Here is a 15,516-nt window from a genome sequence, read left to right as displayed (position 1 = left end):
AAATCGTCAGCTTGTATTTTTAAACGATTGAGCAAGTGAAATGAAAGTTATCGCGTGACTTACGGACATATCGAGCTGTTCCAGCCTCCATTCTGTATGTAGCCATTGTGACAAGTTTGCCAGACTTTGTCTAGCGACCTTCTCTGCACATCAGCCGTGTAACTTTGCTCGGCTTCTAGCTGAATCTCAACAGTACGGGCCTGTCCGCTCAGAACAAGCTTGAGGAAGTTCAGAGCATATCCTATCACATTTTCACTTGCTAGAATGGCTGATGAGTGGCCGCTGACGGAGTTTGGCCCCAGAACCATGAAAAAGTTAGGGAATCCGTGAACTGCAGTGCTGAGGTACGCGCCAGGGCCTCCATTTGCCTGCCAGACATCGTGAAGAAATTTGCCGTTTTTCCCTTGCACTTTCAAGCGATGGAGGTAAGTCGAAGTCTCGAACCCATTTGCCAAGAGAATGACATCTGCGGGCTTCTGGATGGTTTCATTGTGGCACTTCTCGTCGATGGACTCCAAGCGCTCTTCTCCTGGCCGAGGACCTAATACAATGCCCTGGGATTCGATTGAAACCAGAGGTCTGTCGGTAAGTTCAATATTTGGGAGACTCAAGCTTTCCAACCATCCACCGTCGACAATGATCCGCCGACATCCAACACCAAAGTGTGGTGTGAGCATGTCGTGATATCTAGGTGGCACCGTCTTCCGCAGGTGACTTGAGAGTCTTTTCTCAAACCACTGTCGCCGCTTCTTGCCGAACCAGCCCGTGCCGACATTGAGCCATGTTGATTCAGCGTACAGGAAGAGGCAAAGCCGAAGAAACAAGCCTAGTCCAGGTATGGTTCTAAGCAACGTGGAAACAACCTCCATCAAACGCGGAGGAGGTTTCTCAGGTCGAGCCATAACCCACGGCGGTCCCCTCATTAGCTGCGTGATTGACTTCGCAGCAATCTCTGGGCTTGCCAGTGCCGGAACGAGCTGCGCTGCAGTGCAGCCTGCCCCGATTACGACAACATCTTTTCCTGTCAGGGAAACATCCTCTTTCCACTGCGCGGTGTGAAAGACCTGTCCTCGGAAAGACTCAATTCCTGGGACATGCTGCGGCCAAATATTGGGCTCGACAAGCTCACCGGCGCATGTAATTAGGATCTTACACCGGAGAGCCTCTTCTTCTGAAGTCTTGTCTTGGGGATTCAGACTGGTCACCTTGACTTCCCACTCGGCATCTTCATCAATCCATCGAGCACTTGACACCTCGGTGTTGAGCTGAATGTTGCTGTGGATATAAAACTTGTCGCAGACACCATCCAAGTACTGCTGGATCTCCTGGCCTGGAGGAAACAAGGTCGTCCACTCATAGTTTGGGGCGAAAGAATACGAGTAGAAAATTGCCGGGCTGCATCAACAGTCAGATCCGACGTCACGATCAGAAAAGGCCAATCATCTCTGCCTCCCGACACACTGATTCCACTTACATATCGCAGGCTACGCCCGGGTATCTGTTGGCAAACCATGCCCCTCCGACACCGTTCTGTCTGTCGAATATTCGGAAGTCGTCAGTACCCAGCTTGGTCTTGAGCATACAACCCACGGCGATTCCAGATTCTCCTGCGCCGATGATGATAGTTGAGTAACTGTTTGGCATTGTGGTTGAGTCTGGCCTCTCACCCGTGGCCATCTGGATTTTCTTTGGACTTGCCCAACAAAGTATGGCAACGATGTGATGATTCTTTCTTCCTTCACTTCGGAGGTCACCTCCGTTGACCTAGCTTTGCCTTATTTGGGCCTATGGATCATCAACAATCCGGAGTGCCCTGGATTGGTCCTAGGCCCTGCAATCCTAGTCTGACACTGTGCAACCCAACATCATTATGGCGCGACTGACTTTGCGGGTCCATTTGGCTGTGCTCACAGTGCTTATGCCAAGTATCGTGATTCTGAATGCAGGGTTGCAGACTAGTCTCGTTGTCTTAGGCAGCAGAACCACTAGCATGGCCGCTGACACTAATCAGCAAGTGTAGCCATTACACATATCCACATGTACCCATGTCAGCTACTATCTTGGTAGACATCGTTACATCGACATCATCTAGCGATTTTTTGCACCGTGTAAATCGCCTCCCTTCCCCTACCAGGATTACCGAGTCCAGAACCGCTCCCATGGCTCATGTCAAGTACATATGACAGAGGTGGGTCGGACTTTCGGCAAAGAGGACATACACCTGATTGGTAAGGCTGATAGCATCGTCGTACTCCCGAATCCTTCGAGACAGATGTGCTCCGTATGAATTATGATGCCACTCGGGGCAATTCGGCCACTTTTGAGGCCGTTGACCCAGATCCGGTGGAATAGCTTCCAAGCCTCTGGCAGGGAATACAATCCTTTACGGTCTGTGGGACACAGTGCTTCTTACTCGACAGCAAATGACCACAATCACATGCAGCCCGGGTGCCACTATGTATCATCCTTCAGCAAAGTCTGAGCAGCATGTGTGTAAGTCGTCAAGCTCAAGCCTCCGCGCGGCAGCACGAGAACTGAATCCACTGAAGTATTAGGAGACTACTGGAAATGGAGCTGGCTCGGGTTTTCGAGGTGACTCGGCAACCTGCCAACATCACGAGATTTCGAAATTCCACCATGGACGATCATGACTTCCCATTCACTCATCAAATCAAATTGATTCTACTAAGGATCAGTTCCTGGCCCGTAGTTCACGCTTTCAAATACTTTGTGCTGGTCATATTTGGTGTTTGCTTGTGCACCTACATCTTCACATCATGCCGTTTTTACCTTAGCAGCAAGAAGAACCGCCAATTTCGAGGAAATGAGCCACCTACCTTGGCATATTGGTTGCCATGGGTTGGGAATGGCATTCAGATGATCAGAGATCCTCATAAGTTCTATGAGGAAACACTGTAAGTTTATTCTTGAGTACTATATGTTGAGTATATGGCCATCATGCTGATCGACGTTACCGTAACAAAAGTGCCAAACGACCAACAAAAGGACCGGTGACTATGCGTCTAGGTCCTATTTCCATGTACCTCGTGATGGGCGCCTCGAACATTCAAGCAATTTTTCGACAGTCTAGCAGTCTTTCGTTCGAGTTTATGCAGTTGCGTATCGCACACAAGGTCAAAGGCCTTCCAGCCAGCGATGCCGCCCTTCTGGGGATGGACGACTCAGGGGCTGGTACTCTCAACCAGTCTGAGACCGGCGTTGTAGGGAAAGGGCGCATTTGGCACATACTTCATGGGATATACCTCAAGAACCTTACGGAAAAGTCAGCCGTAGACTTTCTGACGGCCAAATTTGTCTTCGAGTTTTCCGAACAGCTCAAGACTTGTCCAGAAGGCGCATCAGCCCCAGCGATTGTCGGCTTATACGACTTCCTACAGACGTACCAATTCGCTGCATCAACCATTACTTTAGTCGGTCCGCGAATTCTCCAAAAGGGCTCGTTGGAAGCCAAGACATTCTGGGACTACGATGCTGCCTTCATGACACTCATGCAGGGGCTGCCAAAGCTAGTGTGTCGCAAAGGCTGGGCAGCGCGCGACCGCACTCTTGAAGCCACCAAAGACTGGCTGGCGGCAGCAACTGCTGGTTGTCCCCCAGACAGCGATGCTGATTGGGAAGCGAACTTTGGTCACAGGCTTGTGCGTGAGCGAAATGCTGCACTTGTTGATTACGGTATCAGCTTCGAAGGACGTGCAGCAATGCATATGGGCCTCATTTGGGCGTGAGTGGTGTCTCTTCCTATCTCTCCTGACCCCCGATATTTTCCTGTTATTTTCTCCCATGGTCATCTGCTAACTTCTGCCGTTGAACAGCATCAATGCTAACGCCGTTCCCATGACCGCATACATGTTATTCGAGATGGTCCGAGACCCGCAACTCCTCTCAAGAATCCGCGCCGAGGTGAAGACTGCCATGGTCGTCGGTACGAATATGACATCAGTACTCGATATCGATATCACAAAGCTAGCGGCTCTGCCTTTGCTGAACTCCGTATACAACGAATGCCTGCGTCTGCGCTCGAGCATCCCCATCTCGCGGCGTCTGCGGCAAGACATCGAGATTGACGGATATACGCTCAAGAAGGACAACTTCATCCTGGCTCCCAGTTGGCTATCACACATCGACGAGGCAGTATGGGCGTTCCCAGGCCACCCGGCACGCGACTTCTGGGCCGAGCGTTTCTTGCAGCCAGAAATGCGCAAAGTCAAGCTAGGTGACTACTGTCCGTATGGTGGTGGGAGCGTCATCTGCCCTGGGAGATTCTTCGCCAAGCATGAGATTCTAGCGGCGGTTGCGATGATGGTCACCACTTTCGACATGGAGTTTGTGCGCTGGTCGCGTTTAGATGGTTCACCAGCGAGCAGAGGTCCGGGCATGGAGGGGGCGGAGTGTCGAGGTGTCGTAAGTCTTGATAGAGATGCTACGGTGAAGATCCAGAAGCGGAAGCTGTTATAAAAGGCATGTCGTATTATTTCAGCGTACACAGTCGGCTATCTGATTATTGAACATACATGTATTCTCTTGATCTAGAATCTGAACCACCAAAATCCAGTGCGACTTAATCCATTGTCCACCGATGCATCGTCTGATGCCTCAAAGATACGAGATGGCAGATATGATTGCGATCGAAGTACGCACAGGGTTGACCCTTGTTCCCGTGACTCCTCAGTTTCAATTATCTTCGCCCATGTATCATCTTCCATCTTCTTGTGAGAAAACAGCACATCAAATAAACTTTGGAATGCTCTGATGATTTAAGGTTACGGCAGTCCTAGCGTCCGGCTGTCTCAGCTTCTTACATTACCATCCGGTCACGACTAATAGATCGTCGACTCCATGAGCTTAAATGCTAGCAAACTCCCATGACCCTCTTCTACGGATGAACATATGGGATCGATACGTTGTGGCATTTGCTCTAGCACTCACCTTCTTTACTTGGAATTCGTGGCAAGATGGCCCGAAATATCTTCAATCGCAACGCCAAACATGTACAGGCGCAAGCGGCCCGGTCTGAGGCCCCTGAATTCGAACCAGTTACGTGGTGGAAGGACCCTGGACTGAGGAAGTTGTACTTCTGGTGTGGTGTCTTGATGATGATGTCTGCATCGACAGGCTTCGATGCGTAAGCTCCTTCTCTTGCACATGGAGTCCAAAACACCAGTGCACAACAAGATACTCATGACGAAGGGATGCAGGAAGCTTATGAACACATCACAAGTCATGGATCAGTGGCAGAGCTCCTTCAATCATCCTGCAGGGGGAAGACTCGGCCTCATCGTTGCCATTCTCGATGTCGGATCTCTTTCCAGTTTCTGGATGGTGTGAGTGTGACCACAAGACTCAAGTTGCGGTCCAGTGTGAGACTTCTGCTAAACCCAGATTCACATAGCCCATATTTTGCAGACAAGTACGGCCGAAAAATGCCCATCATTATCGGTTGCGTCATAGAGATCATCGGCGCTTTCATAGGAGCTTTATCAAACAGCGAAGGAAGTAAGTCAGCCTTTTGAGTCGCAGGTTCCGTTGAGTAGTCCGAGTATTGATCCTTGCATGAAGTGTATATGGCCGGACGCTTCATTCTCGGCTTCGGAAGCTCATTCAACGGCGCCGGTCTCCTGATAGCCGAGATCGCGCACCCTCAGCACCGTGCCAGGATCTCTGCCATCGTCAACTGCATGTACGGAGTCGGATCGACCAGCTGTTCCTGGCTAGCCCTAGCGACCATTCGGATAATGGGCGACTGGTCGTGGAGATCGCTCACCATACTTCAGGCGTTCCCCGGCATCTTGGTTCTCTCGCTCATTTACTGGATCCCGGAGTCACCTCGCTGGCTAGTCGCCAAGGAACGTTACGAGGACGCTGAAAACATGCTATCCACGTACCACGGCAACGGGGATAAGACAAATGAGACAGTGGTATTTGAGTTTCGAGAGATGAAACAGACGTTGGCTCTTGAGTTCCAGGATAAAAAGTCCAGCAGCTACTTCGACTTCGTTCGGACTGCGGGCAATAGGTATAGGGTTGTTTTGTTGATCTCACTGGCGATGGTGTCTCAGTACAGCGGTACAAATCTCTTCTCCAACTACGCCAACAAGATTTACGAGGGTGCTGGCATTCGCGATCAGACAAACAAGGTTCTGGTGAGTATCTATCTACCTCACTGAGCAAAAACCTCCGTCCGAAGCATTCTGACGGCTCATTTCCAAACCCAACAGCTCAGTGGCGGCCAGACGCTCTTGTCTCTCGTCGTCTCGGTATCCTTCTCATTGTGCATAGACCGCTTTGGTAGAAGACCACTATTCCTCACAGCCACCACGGGAATGGTGCTCATGTACATGGGATGGACCATCATTAGCTCCCAGTTCGAGCGTACTCACGACCTTGCCCGATTTGGGTACCCCCAAATCGCCTTCATCTGGCTCTTCAGTCTCTCGTATCAGATCGCGTGGACCGGGGTCATGGCAGCCTACGCGTTGGAGATCATGCCATACAGTCTCAGGGCGAAGGCCGGCGTCATATCAACTATTTTTGTCAAGGGGTTGATCGTCCTAGGAAGGTGAGATCACATAATGAGTGAGGCTCCCAAGCTCATGTTCAATGCTGATATGCGACGCGTTCTTCAGCTATACCAACCCCATTGCTTGGGATAACTTCACAGCAGCCGGACATGCATGGACACTGGCCATGTTCTACACTGTAAGTGGCCCTCGCCTTGTGGTCAGCTCCATAATTGCCTCAACTGATCCGTCTGTAAGATCCTGGACTTTTGCTATCTCTTGTTCGTGTATTTCTTCTACCCAGAAACAAAGAATCTCACTTTGGAAGAAGTCGCCAAAGTCTTCGACGGCGATGAGGCAAAGGTTGCAAGGATGGACATGGAGGACGTCAAGAATCAAGTGGAAGAAGAAAAGAAAAGGCAGAGTCACGTCGAAGTCATCGCCCTCTGATGGATCAACAAATGCGAGGAAGGTTTCCTAAAGTAGGAGGTGCCACAGTCATTTTGTGCACCACGGTCCGCGAAAGGGTCCGAGATCTTCAGGAATCGAGGAAACTGAACAAAGAGCCAAACTAGCCGACTTATCCCAAGCGTAAAACTACACTACGGCCATAAGAGCAAAAGACAGCTTAGAGCTCGCAACGGGCATTACGTCCCTTACTAGTAACATTCCTCGATCCGGTCCAGGCCTGCCTGTGATGGTTCGGGCCGTGGCCTGGACTCACAGCAAGATGGACTACTCGCATAACTCCGAGGAATGTGCCGACCTCTGCGAGGTGACGAAGGACCCTAACTCACAGCATCGCAAAAGGAAAGACGTCTTCCTTAGCCTCGATTTTCGATTACCTAACCGCTCGGGAACCCGATAGCCGAGGAAGCCATTCTTCCGTCACACAATAACCGTGCAACCGCAAACGACCTTGCGAGTACCTCGCTCGCGTTCGTACACAGTACCAAGAATTCGAGACCTTCTACTCATTCCTAAAAGAGCTAGATGAGTCCTGGATGGTTGTATCATTCAATATTTTCTAAAGTATCGTGATTGATAGCGAATTCTATCTATACTGTATCTTTATCCAGAATTAACAAATACAACTCGTTTACTGAAACTATCACTGGTTAATATTCACTCGGCGGCGAGTATCCTTTTTGTATGAACCAAACGGTAGATTCCGCTGGTGATTGATGATTCTGGCCGGTAGAAATCAGAAAGTCCTTATCTCCACATCAAGTTGTCAGATTACCCGCATAGACTGAGGGACATATAGACATCTCTATATGTTCGCTACATCTCTCTACTTACTGAATTAAGTGCTGCGTCGTCTCGAATCCAGCCTCTTCGTGCACTGGTAACAACAACCCATTCGTCCTCGCGAAATCAGACCGAGCTTTCTCACTCACCCAAATGCTATCAACGTTGCTGGCGTCCAGTCCTTCTGCAGCTGCGGCATCTTTCACAGCCTTCAGCTCATCTTCAATCCTCTTCTCCTTGAAGCAAAAGTTCCGAGGGTACCAAAACTTTCGCTCGCGCGTGGGCTTGAACTCCAGGATAGGCTCTCGGTCCAGTACTCGAAGAATGACCTGTTCCGCAAGGGTCTATGCAAACTTAGCGTCGTCATAATGGCTTCTCTCATATGACCTACATAATTCTTGTCAGGTCGATCCAGATGAAGCTGGTCCTTCAGGGTGATATGGGTGTTGGTGATGACGCGAGCATAGTGGTGACAGTTGTAGTTCGCTGTGTGCGGAACCAGACCGTGGAGGATGAAGACGTCGCCCTTCTTCGCCTCGACAGTCTGGAATATCTCGCACTCGCGCACGCCGATAGTCAGATCATCAGCGGTTAAAGCTGGGTCGAGACCTTCAGGGTGGTCGTAAAGTCGCTTGCAAACCTCTCCAGTAAGGTAAGTAGTCAGCAAGAGTTCAATAGCCATCAAGTCTGAACCAGACGTGATTTGGGATTATGACAGCTAGAAATGGATTCATACCTCGTATTAAGCCATCCTCGCATGATAGAGTACCTCCGCCTCCTGGTGGAATTTCCGTGAAGCAGTTAATGACCGTCAACGTTGTTCCTGAGGAGTCAAGAAGTTGTCGGAACCAGTCATTGTCACAATGCCAGCCGCCTTTCTGCTTGGGCAATTCTACGTTATCTGACTCTCGGGACCTGGACTCGGAACCAAAGTTGACCACAAAATTGTCCCCCACTCAGCGTTCTCGCTCGTCATCCCAGGCTCCAACACCGCCGATGATGTGAGTGATTTTGTCAAACGCCTTTGGCGCGAACTTCTCGTAACGAAGTTGCCGATGGAAGGGCAGGTGAAGGTACTCCTGTGCCCATGTGGATTTGTCGCCAGCATCATACCCGCAACGGACCCAGAGATCCTTCATCCACCGCTGTATAACATCTGGATCGATAGCGTTTTCGACGCGAAGCCAGCCACGTTCCACAAAGTTTTTGGCTTCCTCGTCTGTCAAATGCTGGAAGGGCGTGCTGGGTGGTGCATATATAAACCTCTCCCCAGGCTTAGCGAAAGATTTCGGGTACGGCGCCATGTTGAGAAAAGTGCGGACGGCTTGAGAGTGAGCTGCACTATGCCTCTGTGACCTATCTTCATTTGATTCTGTTTCTCTGAGCGGCGGGATACTTTTCATGAATTTGATCCCACCGGCAGCTACTTGACAAAAATGCATCGGTCGAGCATCATTCGAGTAATCAGGTTCCCCTCACGACAGCGCCATGCTTTTATCCGAAGCTCAGTCATGAAGAGTAGCCACGGTCACCACTATAGCCTTGCTGTTGAGGCAGTACTGGTCATGCTAAAACTCTAATACACAGCCTGTCGGTCTATGCTCGACCGAGATCAGCTCCTACGATAGATATTTTTCTCTAGACCTGAGTCTCAAGTCACTGAGACGTGATCCAGGGGAATCTATAAGTATTCAGTGACCAAAACGGATGATATCACAAGCAATATGTATAGCATAACGTGACTGCCAATGCTGTATATGGAACCGCGTTTCTGAAGTTACAGCCCACTTCGGTCCATATTCCAGCGTGTTCCAGCGTAGATACATGTATCTAGACAGGGAAGACACTGGTCGCGAGAGTCGAGACCGCTCTGTATTAGATCAGGAACAGAGTGCTAAGCACAGTAGGCATCAGCAAACTATCAATGTTGTACGCAGCCATCGGGGAGTTTTGCACCGATGGGTATTTAAATAGCCGCGGGGTCGTGATCCTCCTTATCGCGTACTCGGCATTAATGTATATGCCGAAGGGTAACGGTAAGGATATAAGCCTTACTAATCACCATTTGGCTGACTGAATGTAGGACTGTACCTACTGGAGTTGGCACAGTCTCGTGAAGTTTTTTGGAGTTGACCCCTCGCGCCAATCTCCTCGAAACAAGGTATTAGTGAGTGCAATCGTGCCTCCATCTAACTAATAGTGTTGGAGAGCAATTAGAAGATGCTGCAATAGTGTGCTTATTCGATATGAAATTGCGTGGATTCTTTCTCGTTTTCTCTTTAACGTCAGAGGAACGGAGGCGCAGACGTACACCCATCTGACCAGATCGAATTCAGCCGTACCCAAACGTCCACCGGCGCAAGAGGCAACAAGCCTCTGGAGATCCTGTGTGACAACCAGCCATGTCATCTTCCGCCCGTACGAAATACCTACCACTACCGTCCAGATCCCAAGCCTCAATCCACCATCACGCCCATCATCATTGTTCTGACATTGGTCAGCTGCAGTCAAGTGTGGTCACACACTAACGCTGAACCGAAAAACACAGGTGGGCCCCGCATTATAAGCATAGCTCTTCGACGACGCCGTCCGAAAGCAGCCCGCCCGCGTCCGCTCCCTCCGCCCCGTCACACCCGGAAACGGCGCTGCAGGCTCTCTCACAGGAAAGGGGGGCCGGTTCGGTCACTGGTTTCCCTGCCCGCCTCTTGCGTACTAGGCCAATCATTTTCCTCTTTCTTCGCAGAACTGTTGCGATGCGGGTTTAGCTCCGTGGCTTGAGGCTCCCGAGATTCGGGTTAGTCGGTGTCTGCCTCTGGTCGAGATCTACCCTTCCAGAGGCGGCGGCGGTGAGACATTCTTTTAGCGAGGAGGATATGTCTCGGATAGACTTGTCTTGGGCGGGCCAGATTTCGTCAACGGAGGAGGTTGAGCTGAAGAAGAGGAAAAGCGGGAGGGACGAGTTGTGTGACATCAAATGGCGAGGATGTTGGCTGAGATTAGATGGGAATAAATACAGACGTTGCGGCCTCCTTCAGTCTAAGAGAACTCCCAGCCCTCATGCACTTCAGCAACAGCCTTGGACAAGCATTAATAAAGATATTCTCGCCTGTGCCCCCTTCACCTTACCCAGGACAACATCCATCTCACTTTACTCACACAACATCAACCTCACAAACACACCACAATGCGTTTCTCCTCCCTCCTCGCCGGGTTCGCCGCCCTCTCAGTATCCTCAGCAACTCCAGTGCCACTCAGCTTCCTCCCCTTCGGCAACCTCCCCTCCCAATCAAGCACAGGCGCGAGCATCATCGCCAACCTCGACACCCTCCAAGGCTCCATCCTCAAGCTGACGACAACCCTCAACGGCCTCGACTACACCACCGGCAACACCCTCAGCGTCGCCAACATCCTCAAGCTCCCCGCGGTCCTCCTAAACACAATCGGCCTCAACTCGGCCTCCTCCTCCACCTTGCTCGACGCAAAGGCCCTCACCCTAGCCCTCAACTCGACCGACTCGACCGCCATCGTCAACAAGCTCACAAACGAAATCCAGCCTGCGCTCAAGACGGTCACGGATCTGTTGAACAAGGCAAAGACATCTGGCATTGTCGCGTCGTTGGCTCCGCTTGGTCAGACCGATTACCTCAAGCTGATCTCGACGAATCTGGGTGGTCTCGGGGCTGCGCTCTCGCCTTACATCGACACTACCTCGCAGTCTGGTTTGACCGGCGTGACTGCCACCCTCAGCAACCTCCTGAAAGCCACCGTCAACGTCTATACCTCCTGAGATTAGGCCAACTCTATCTGGATCGGCAGCGACTGGTATAAGAGAGATGGAAATGAACGTGAGGGTTAAATGGATAATGATTGGACACGGCTGGAAAAATGAGATTGAACCATGTAGGAATTAGCCAGCATCTTTAGTATTGTTTTATGCTTCGATTATCTTCACGACGGGGTTCACGATTCCGCCGGTACACCTTTTAATTCAATCATCTTCGCTTCATGTCTCAGTACGACTCAGCTATCACGTATCTTTCTTCTGAAGACATATTTCGATATCGTACCTCTTACGTGCGGCTTTCTTTGTCACTGCACCCTGGGCTAAAATATCCCATTCCCACTGTCCTACCTGCTGCCTGGATACGTCCAGGGGTTCATACATGTTAAAGATAGATCAATCATCTCATTAAGCTCTATGTTCAATTTTGGAAACCACGCCATGAGGAAAATAGTCAAGATGAAAATGTCATCCCAACAACACAAGATCACCATGTGCTGTGCCGTCAATAGAGATGCGATGCTACACATAAGGCCGAACAATACTTATTTATCATCAGTTCGCGACGAGGTAGAACAGCATCGAGACACTCAAGCGAGCATGGCAAAAGTTCAAGTTTGACACTGACAGGGACAGAAGAACACTGACAAGTTCGTCGTACTGAACACCCAGGACATGATGTTTAAGAAGAAATCCTGTAATTCCGGGCATCAGTGCCATACTTTGCCTCAGCGGATAACATCAAATGATTCTGATATCTCTCCTAGAAGCGTCGAGGTTACAGTTGTAACAGATCTAGTTAAAAAGCATTCATTACACTTCCCGGTTCTACAACCCCAGGGATCATGTCATCGTGTTTACATGCATCTTTCCGTAAAAGTTCTACCAACCATGGAGTCCAGTCCGCCCAGCTCATGTCCGCCCAACTCATCAGCAGCCGCACCATCACCGTCCCGGTGGTTGCTCTACTTCATCGCAAGCCCCGAGGTCGAGGCCGGAGTCGGAACGGCACCGAGAACACCCGCACGCCATGCTCCTTCCTCGAACTTTGCTCAGACTCGATATATTCAAGAGCCAGGTGATATAGACTGAGGCAGGTGCAGTCCGAATCGGCAGCACCGAATGAGTTGATCGTTCCAAAGCCAGGGAGAATACAGCAAATTGATCCATTGCTTCTTTGGCCTATCTCCGTCGTTGATCGGCCAAGATGTTCGCAAGAGCCCCATTCGCCGTCGTCACAATCACATCACGGATCATGCAGTACCAACTATGCCAGATCCTCAAAACAATAGCATCTGTTCAACACCGAGATAGGTACATCTACGGTCATTGAGGATACAGGCAAATCCCGCGATGCGGATCTGTGAGTCAAGTACGCGCACGATTGGGGCGTGATAGAAGATTAAAGTGAAGCGGACGGCATCTGGGGCTGATAGCGGAGGCGTTCATCTCGGAAGCATTCCGTTGCCCAACAGAGTTGATGCGCCCTGTAGGGCTGGCACTTGAAGGAATTTCCAGATATCATGGTCAGTGTGATGGACTAAGTCGGTTCACCCACATCCCGTGACAACTAGCCTGCGAGGCACGGCTGAGTGAAGAGCAGAAATTGAGTCAAACCCACTGCTCAACATTGATGTATCATCCATCTCTGCTTTGATGCTCCATAGCAACATGCTATATTCGCACCATGGTAACTCGCTGTGTTCTGGCAGAAAAATGGCGCGATAGTTGCAAAAGGACTTAATCCTGCATTCCGAGCGATTACATTCCGATTTGCTCGGCGGGCCATATCAGTATGTGCCAAGACTTGCGGTGGGTGTCTGGACAAGGCACATGATTCGACTTCCCGGAGCCATCCAGGATGGCAAATTTCGGGCAGCAATTATGCTCAATATCTCACGGAAATGCTCAACAAAAGTCAAACGACTGATCCTACCTATCTGTAGCTTGAGGTCGCTGGATCTCAGGCTGTAGCACTTAAGCTGAGGTCGTGGAAGTTGTTCAAGACAACTCCGCGCTTCCGGTTTCGCTCCTACGGCGAAACGATGGTGAGTATATGAACCGAGAACGAGGTAGACAATACCAAGTAGCAAAATCCGTGTGTCCAATTACCTGGGATCAGGTACGGACGAGTAGAACACTTCGGAAGCTCGGGATGACTCCGCGATGAAAGCGAGGGGTTGGGAAAATGCCTGCCGTTGCCAGCGCCTGAGGTTCCTGGCCTGGACCTTAAGCTTAATCGAGTGAACCGGGCTATCTCGGGGGTCTTGATCCATGGTCCGGTCAGCTCCCACGACGAGCACCATCGCTGGCGAGCAAGGCATCGAACCAGGAATCAGATTAGGGTTGGGTCGGCGGCTGGGCAACAGAAAGACAAGCAGCGCTTGCGCACACAAGGTTCATTCTGATGTTGGTATACCATTCAGAGGTGGACGTGAAAAGCGATCAAGTGCCGGTGTGGTGCCCGGATTCCTGTGCGTTGTTGCGCTGGTCGCAGCATTTCTTGGCGCGCGGGGCAGTGGTATGTTTAGTTCTGCGCTGCTGCAAAAAGGTTGCAATAGACATCATTGGCGGTGGGAGGGTGTTTGCCTGCTGAATCGTTTCACCAATAGTCCCAAAAGTTTTCAATGCCTTCTTTCTCGCCAGCCGCATGGAGCTTGAGACGTGAGCTTGTTGGCCTGCTTGCGATCGCTGCTCGCTCATATTGGTAACGGGACAGAAATGAACCATTTCGTCATTGTGGGTGGCAGGGGACGTGCTCCGACCCGATCACCTGGGGAGGCGGTAAATTCGACAACGGGTTGTGGGAAATGAGATTGGGTGTTCCGCACCGATGCTATCATCATGGCAGCATTGCAAGCGAGGTCGGGATGCCATTGAGTGCCACGCCCAAGCCCGTTGGATCGGCAGGTGCCTGTGATGAGGAACCGCGACCTTGTGCCTGTGGTACTGCAGACAGCGCCGGCCTCATTTGAACGTCAACCGGAGCCGTGGAGGGGTACTCGGAGGCCCGAGTCAGGGGAGGGCATGGGGCCCGAAATCGAGCATCTGGAACCTCTCGAGGCAGCGAGACGGAACGACAAGACGGTCAAGACGGTGGCCAGAGGGGGGGATCCATCGGGCGACAAATGCAGCAGAGCTTGGCTCAAACGCCCAGAAATCGAGAGTCTGGCTGGACGTATCCATACGGAGTCTGAGAGAGGATTCGAGGAATACGTGGAGATGTTGGGAGAGTGCCACAGTGCTGGGCAGAAGTCTTGGCCTTTGGAGGAGACGGCGTGCCCGAGAGAGGAGTGACCTTTGAAGCGGAGGCCTCTGGCGGAGACGCAGGAAGATCTTGCACGCTTCCTGGAGGGCCCAACCCCCGCTTTTCCTTTCCATCCGGTGGCTCTCTTGCGATCTTGGCGGAATGGTTGACCTTGAACCTTGGCGGAGAGTCGCAGACCTGTCCAGTGCGAGAATGTTGCACACCACCCACTGCAACCTGTGACCTGCGTCTGCATCCTGCTGCAGCGCTTTGTTCCGTTTTCGACAATGGCCTTCCTGAGGCCTATGGCCAATTCGCTGCACCTCCCCATCCCTTGCCTGGCTCGACATAGGAGCGGAAGGTTTCCAGCGAATGGCCTGTCTATCCTCGCTGACCCGGCGGCACAACCTCTGGTTTTGTGGATTGCAGGGTCCACCGATACATGACGAGAACGAAGAGCCTGAGGGGTCGTGGGGAAGAGATATACACCGCGCACCATGGTGAGAGACTCCGATAGACGGCCGGGTAAAGACCGACCTGCTGACATTTGCCGGTCCCCTCAGGCGTGGGCAGCGCAGCGGAACCGACGGAATTTCAAGTTTTCAGGAGTTGTGAGTGACGAGTAGCCAACTCTCTGCTACAAACCCAAAGAGCTCGTCAGTTGGTGTTTGATTGAAGGCGTAACAACTTGTGCCATCTGGGCCGGTACGTGACAAAGT

At 51.2% G+C, this 15,516-nt stretch overlaps 8 protein-coding genes across 8 annotated transcripts; 4 read left to right on the top strand and 4 right to left on the bottom strand.

The window, feature by feature from the left end:
- Positions 1-59: 59 nt before the first annotated feature.
- On the bottom strand, positions 60-1,677 carry CCOS01_14915 (uncharacterized protein; the record flags this gene model as incomplete). The annotated part of the gene is made up of 2 exons (XM_060463057.1): positions 60-1,395; positions 1,475-1,677. The coding sequence occupies 2 exons, from the start codon at positions 1,675-1,677 to the stop codon at positions 60-62; spliced, it is 1,539 nt and encodes a 512-aa protein (XP_060306242.1).
- A 1,340-nt stretch (positions 1,678-3,017) lies between these two features.
- CCOS01_14914 (uncharacterized protein) lies at positions 3,018-4,476 on the top strand (the record flags this gene model as incomplete). Its single annotated transcript, XM_060463056.1, has 2 exons — positions 3,018-3,742; positions 3,834-4,476. The coding sequence occupies 2 exons, from the start codon at positions 3,018-3,020 to the stop codon at positions 4,474-4,476; spliced, it is 1,368 nt and encodes a 455-aa protein (XP_060306241.1).
- A 497-nt stretch (positions 4,477-4,973) lies between these two features.
- CCOS01_14913 (uncharacterized protein) lies at positions 4,974-6,968 on the top strand (the record flags this gene model as incomplete). The annotated part of the gene is made up of 7 exons (XM_060463055.1): positions 4,974-5,143; positions 5,217-5,342; positions 5,411-5,514; positions 5,578-6,161; positions 6,237-6,577; positions 6,645-6,717; positions 6,777-6,968. 7 exons carry the CDS (start codon positions 4,974-4,976, stop codon positions 6,966-6,968), a joined length of 1,590 nt encoding a protein of 529 aa, XP_060306240.1.
- An 848-nt stretch (positions 6,969-7,816) lies between these two features.
- Positions 7,817-8,451, bottom strand: CCOS01_14912 (uncharacterized protein; the record flags this gene model as incomplete). The annotated part of the gene is made up of 2 exons (XM_060463054.1): positions 7,817-8,113; positions 8,161-8,451. 2 exons carry the CDS (start codon positions 8,449-8,451, stop codon positions 7,817-7,819), a joined length of 588 nt encoding a protein of 195 aa, XP_060306239.1.
- Positions 8,452-8,725: 274 nt separating this feature from the next.
- Positions 8,726-9,073, bottom strand: CCOS01_14911 (uncharacterized protein; the record flags this gene model as incomplete). The annotated part of the gene is made up of 1 exon (XM_060463053.1): positions 8,726-9,073. One exon carries the CDS (start codon positions 9,071-9,073, stop codon positions 8,726-8,728), a length of 348 nt encoding a protein of 115 aa, XP_060306238.1.
- A 1,880-nt stretch (positions 9,074-10,953) lies between these two features.
- On the top strand, positions 10,954-11,556 carry CCOS01_14910 (uncharacterized protein; the record flags this gene model as incomplete). The annotated part of the gene is made up of 1 exon (XM_060463052.1): positions 10,954-11,556. One exon carries the CDS (start codon positions 10,954-10,956, stop codon positions 11,554-11,556), a length of 603 nt encoding a protein of 200 aa, XP_060306237.1.
- Positions 11,557-14,469: 2,913 nt separating this feature from the next.
- CCOS01_14909 (uncharacterized protein) lies at positions 14,470-14,847 on the top strand (the record flags this gene model as incomplete). Its single annotated transcript, XM_060463051.1, has 1 exon — positions 14,470-14,847. One exon carries the CDS (start codon positions 14,470-14,472, stop codon positions 14,845-14,847), a length of 378 nt encoding a protein of 125 aa, XP_060306236.1.
- Positions 14,529-15,344, bottom strand: CCOS01_14908 (uncharacterized protein; the record flags this gene model as incomplete). The annotated part of the gene is made up of 1 exon (XM_060463050.1): positions 14,529-15,344. One exon carries the CDS (start codon positions 15,342-15,344, stop codon positions 14,529-14,531), a length of 816 nt encoding a protein of 271 aa, XP_060306235.1.
- Positions 15,345-15,516: the final 172 nt, after the last annotated feature.

Source organism: Colletotrichum costaricense (genome assembly GCF_030867565.1).
Source record: "Colletotrichum costaricense strain IMI 309622 chromosome Unknown Scaffold_22.1, whole genome shotgun sequence".
NCBI lineage: Eukaryota > Fungi > Ascomycota > Sordariomycetes > Glomerellales > Glomerellaceae > Colletotrichum > Colletotrichum costaricense.
Note: the sequence above shows the minus strand (reverse complement) of the source record. Positions and strands in the feature narration are given on the sequence as shown.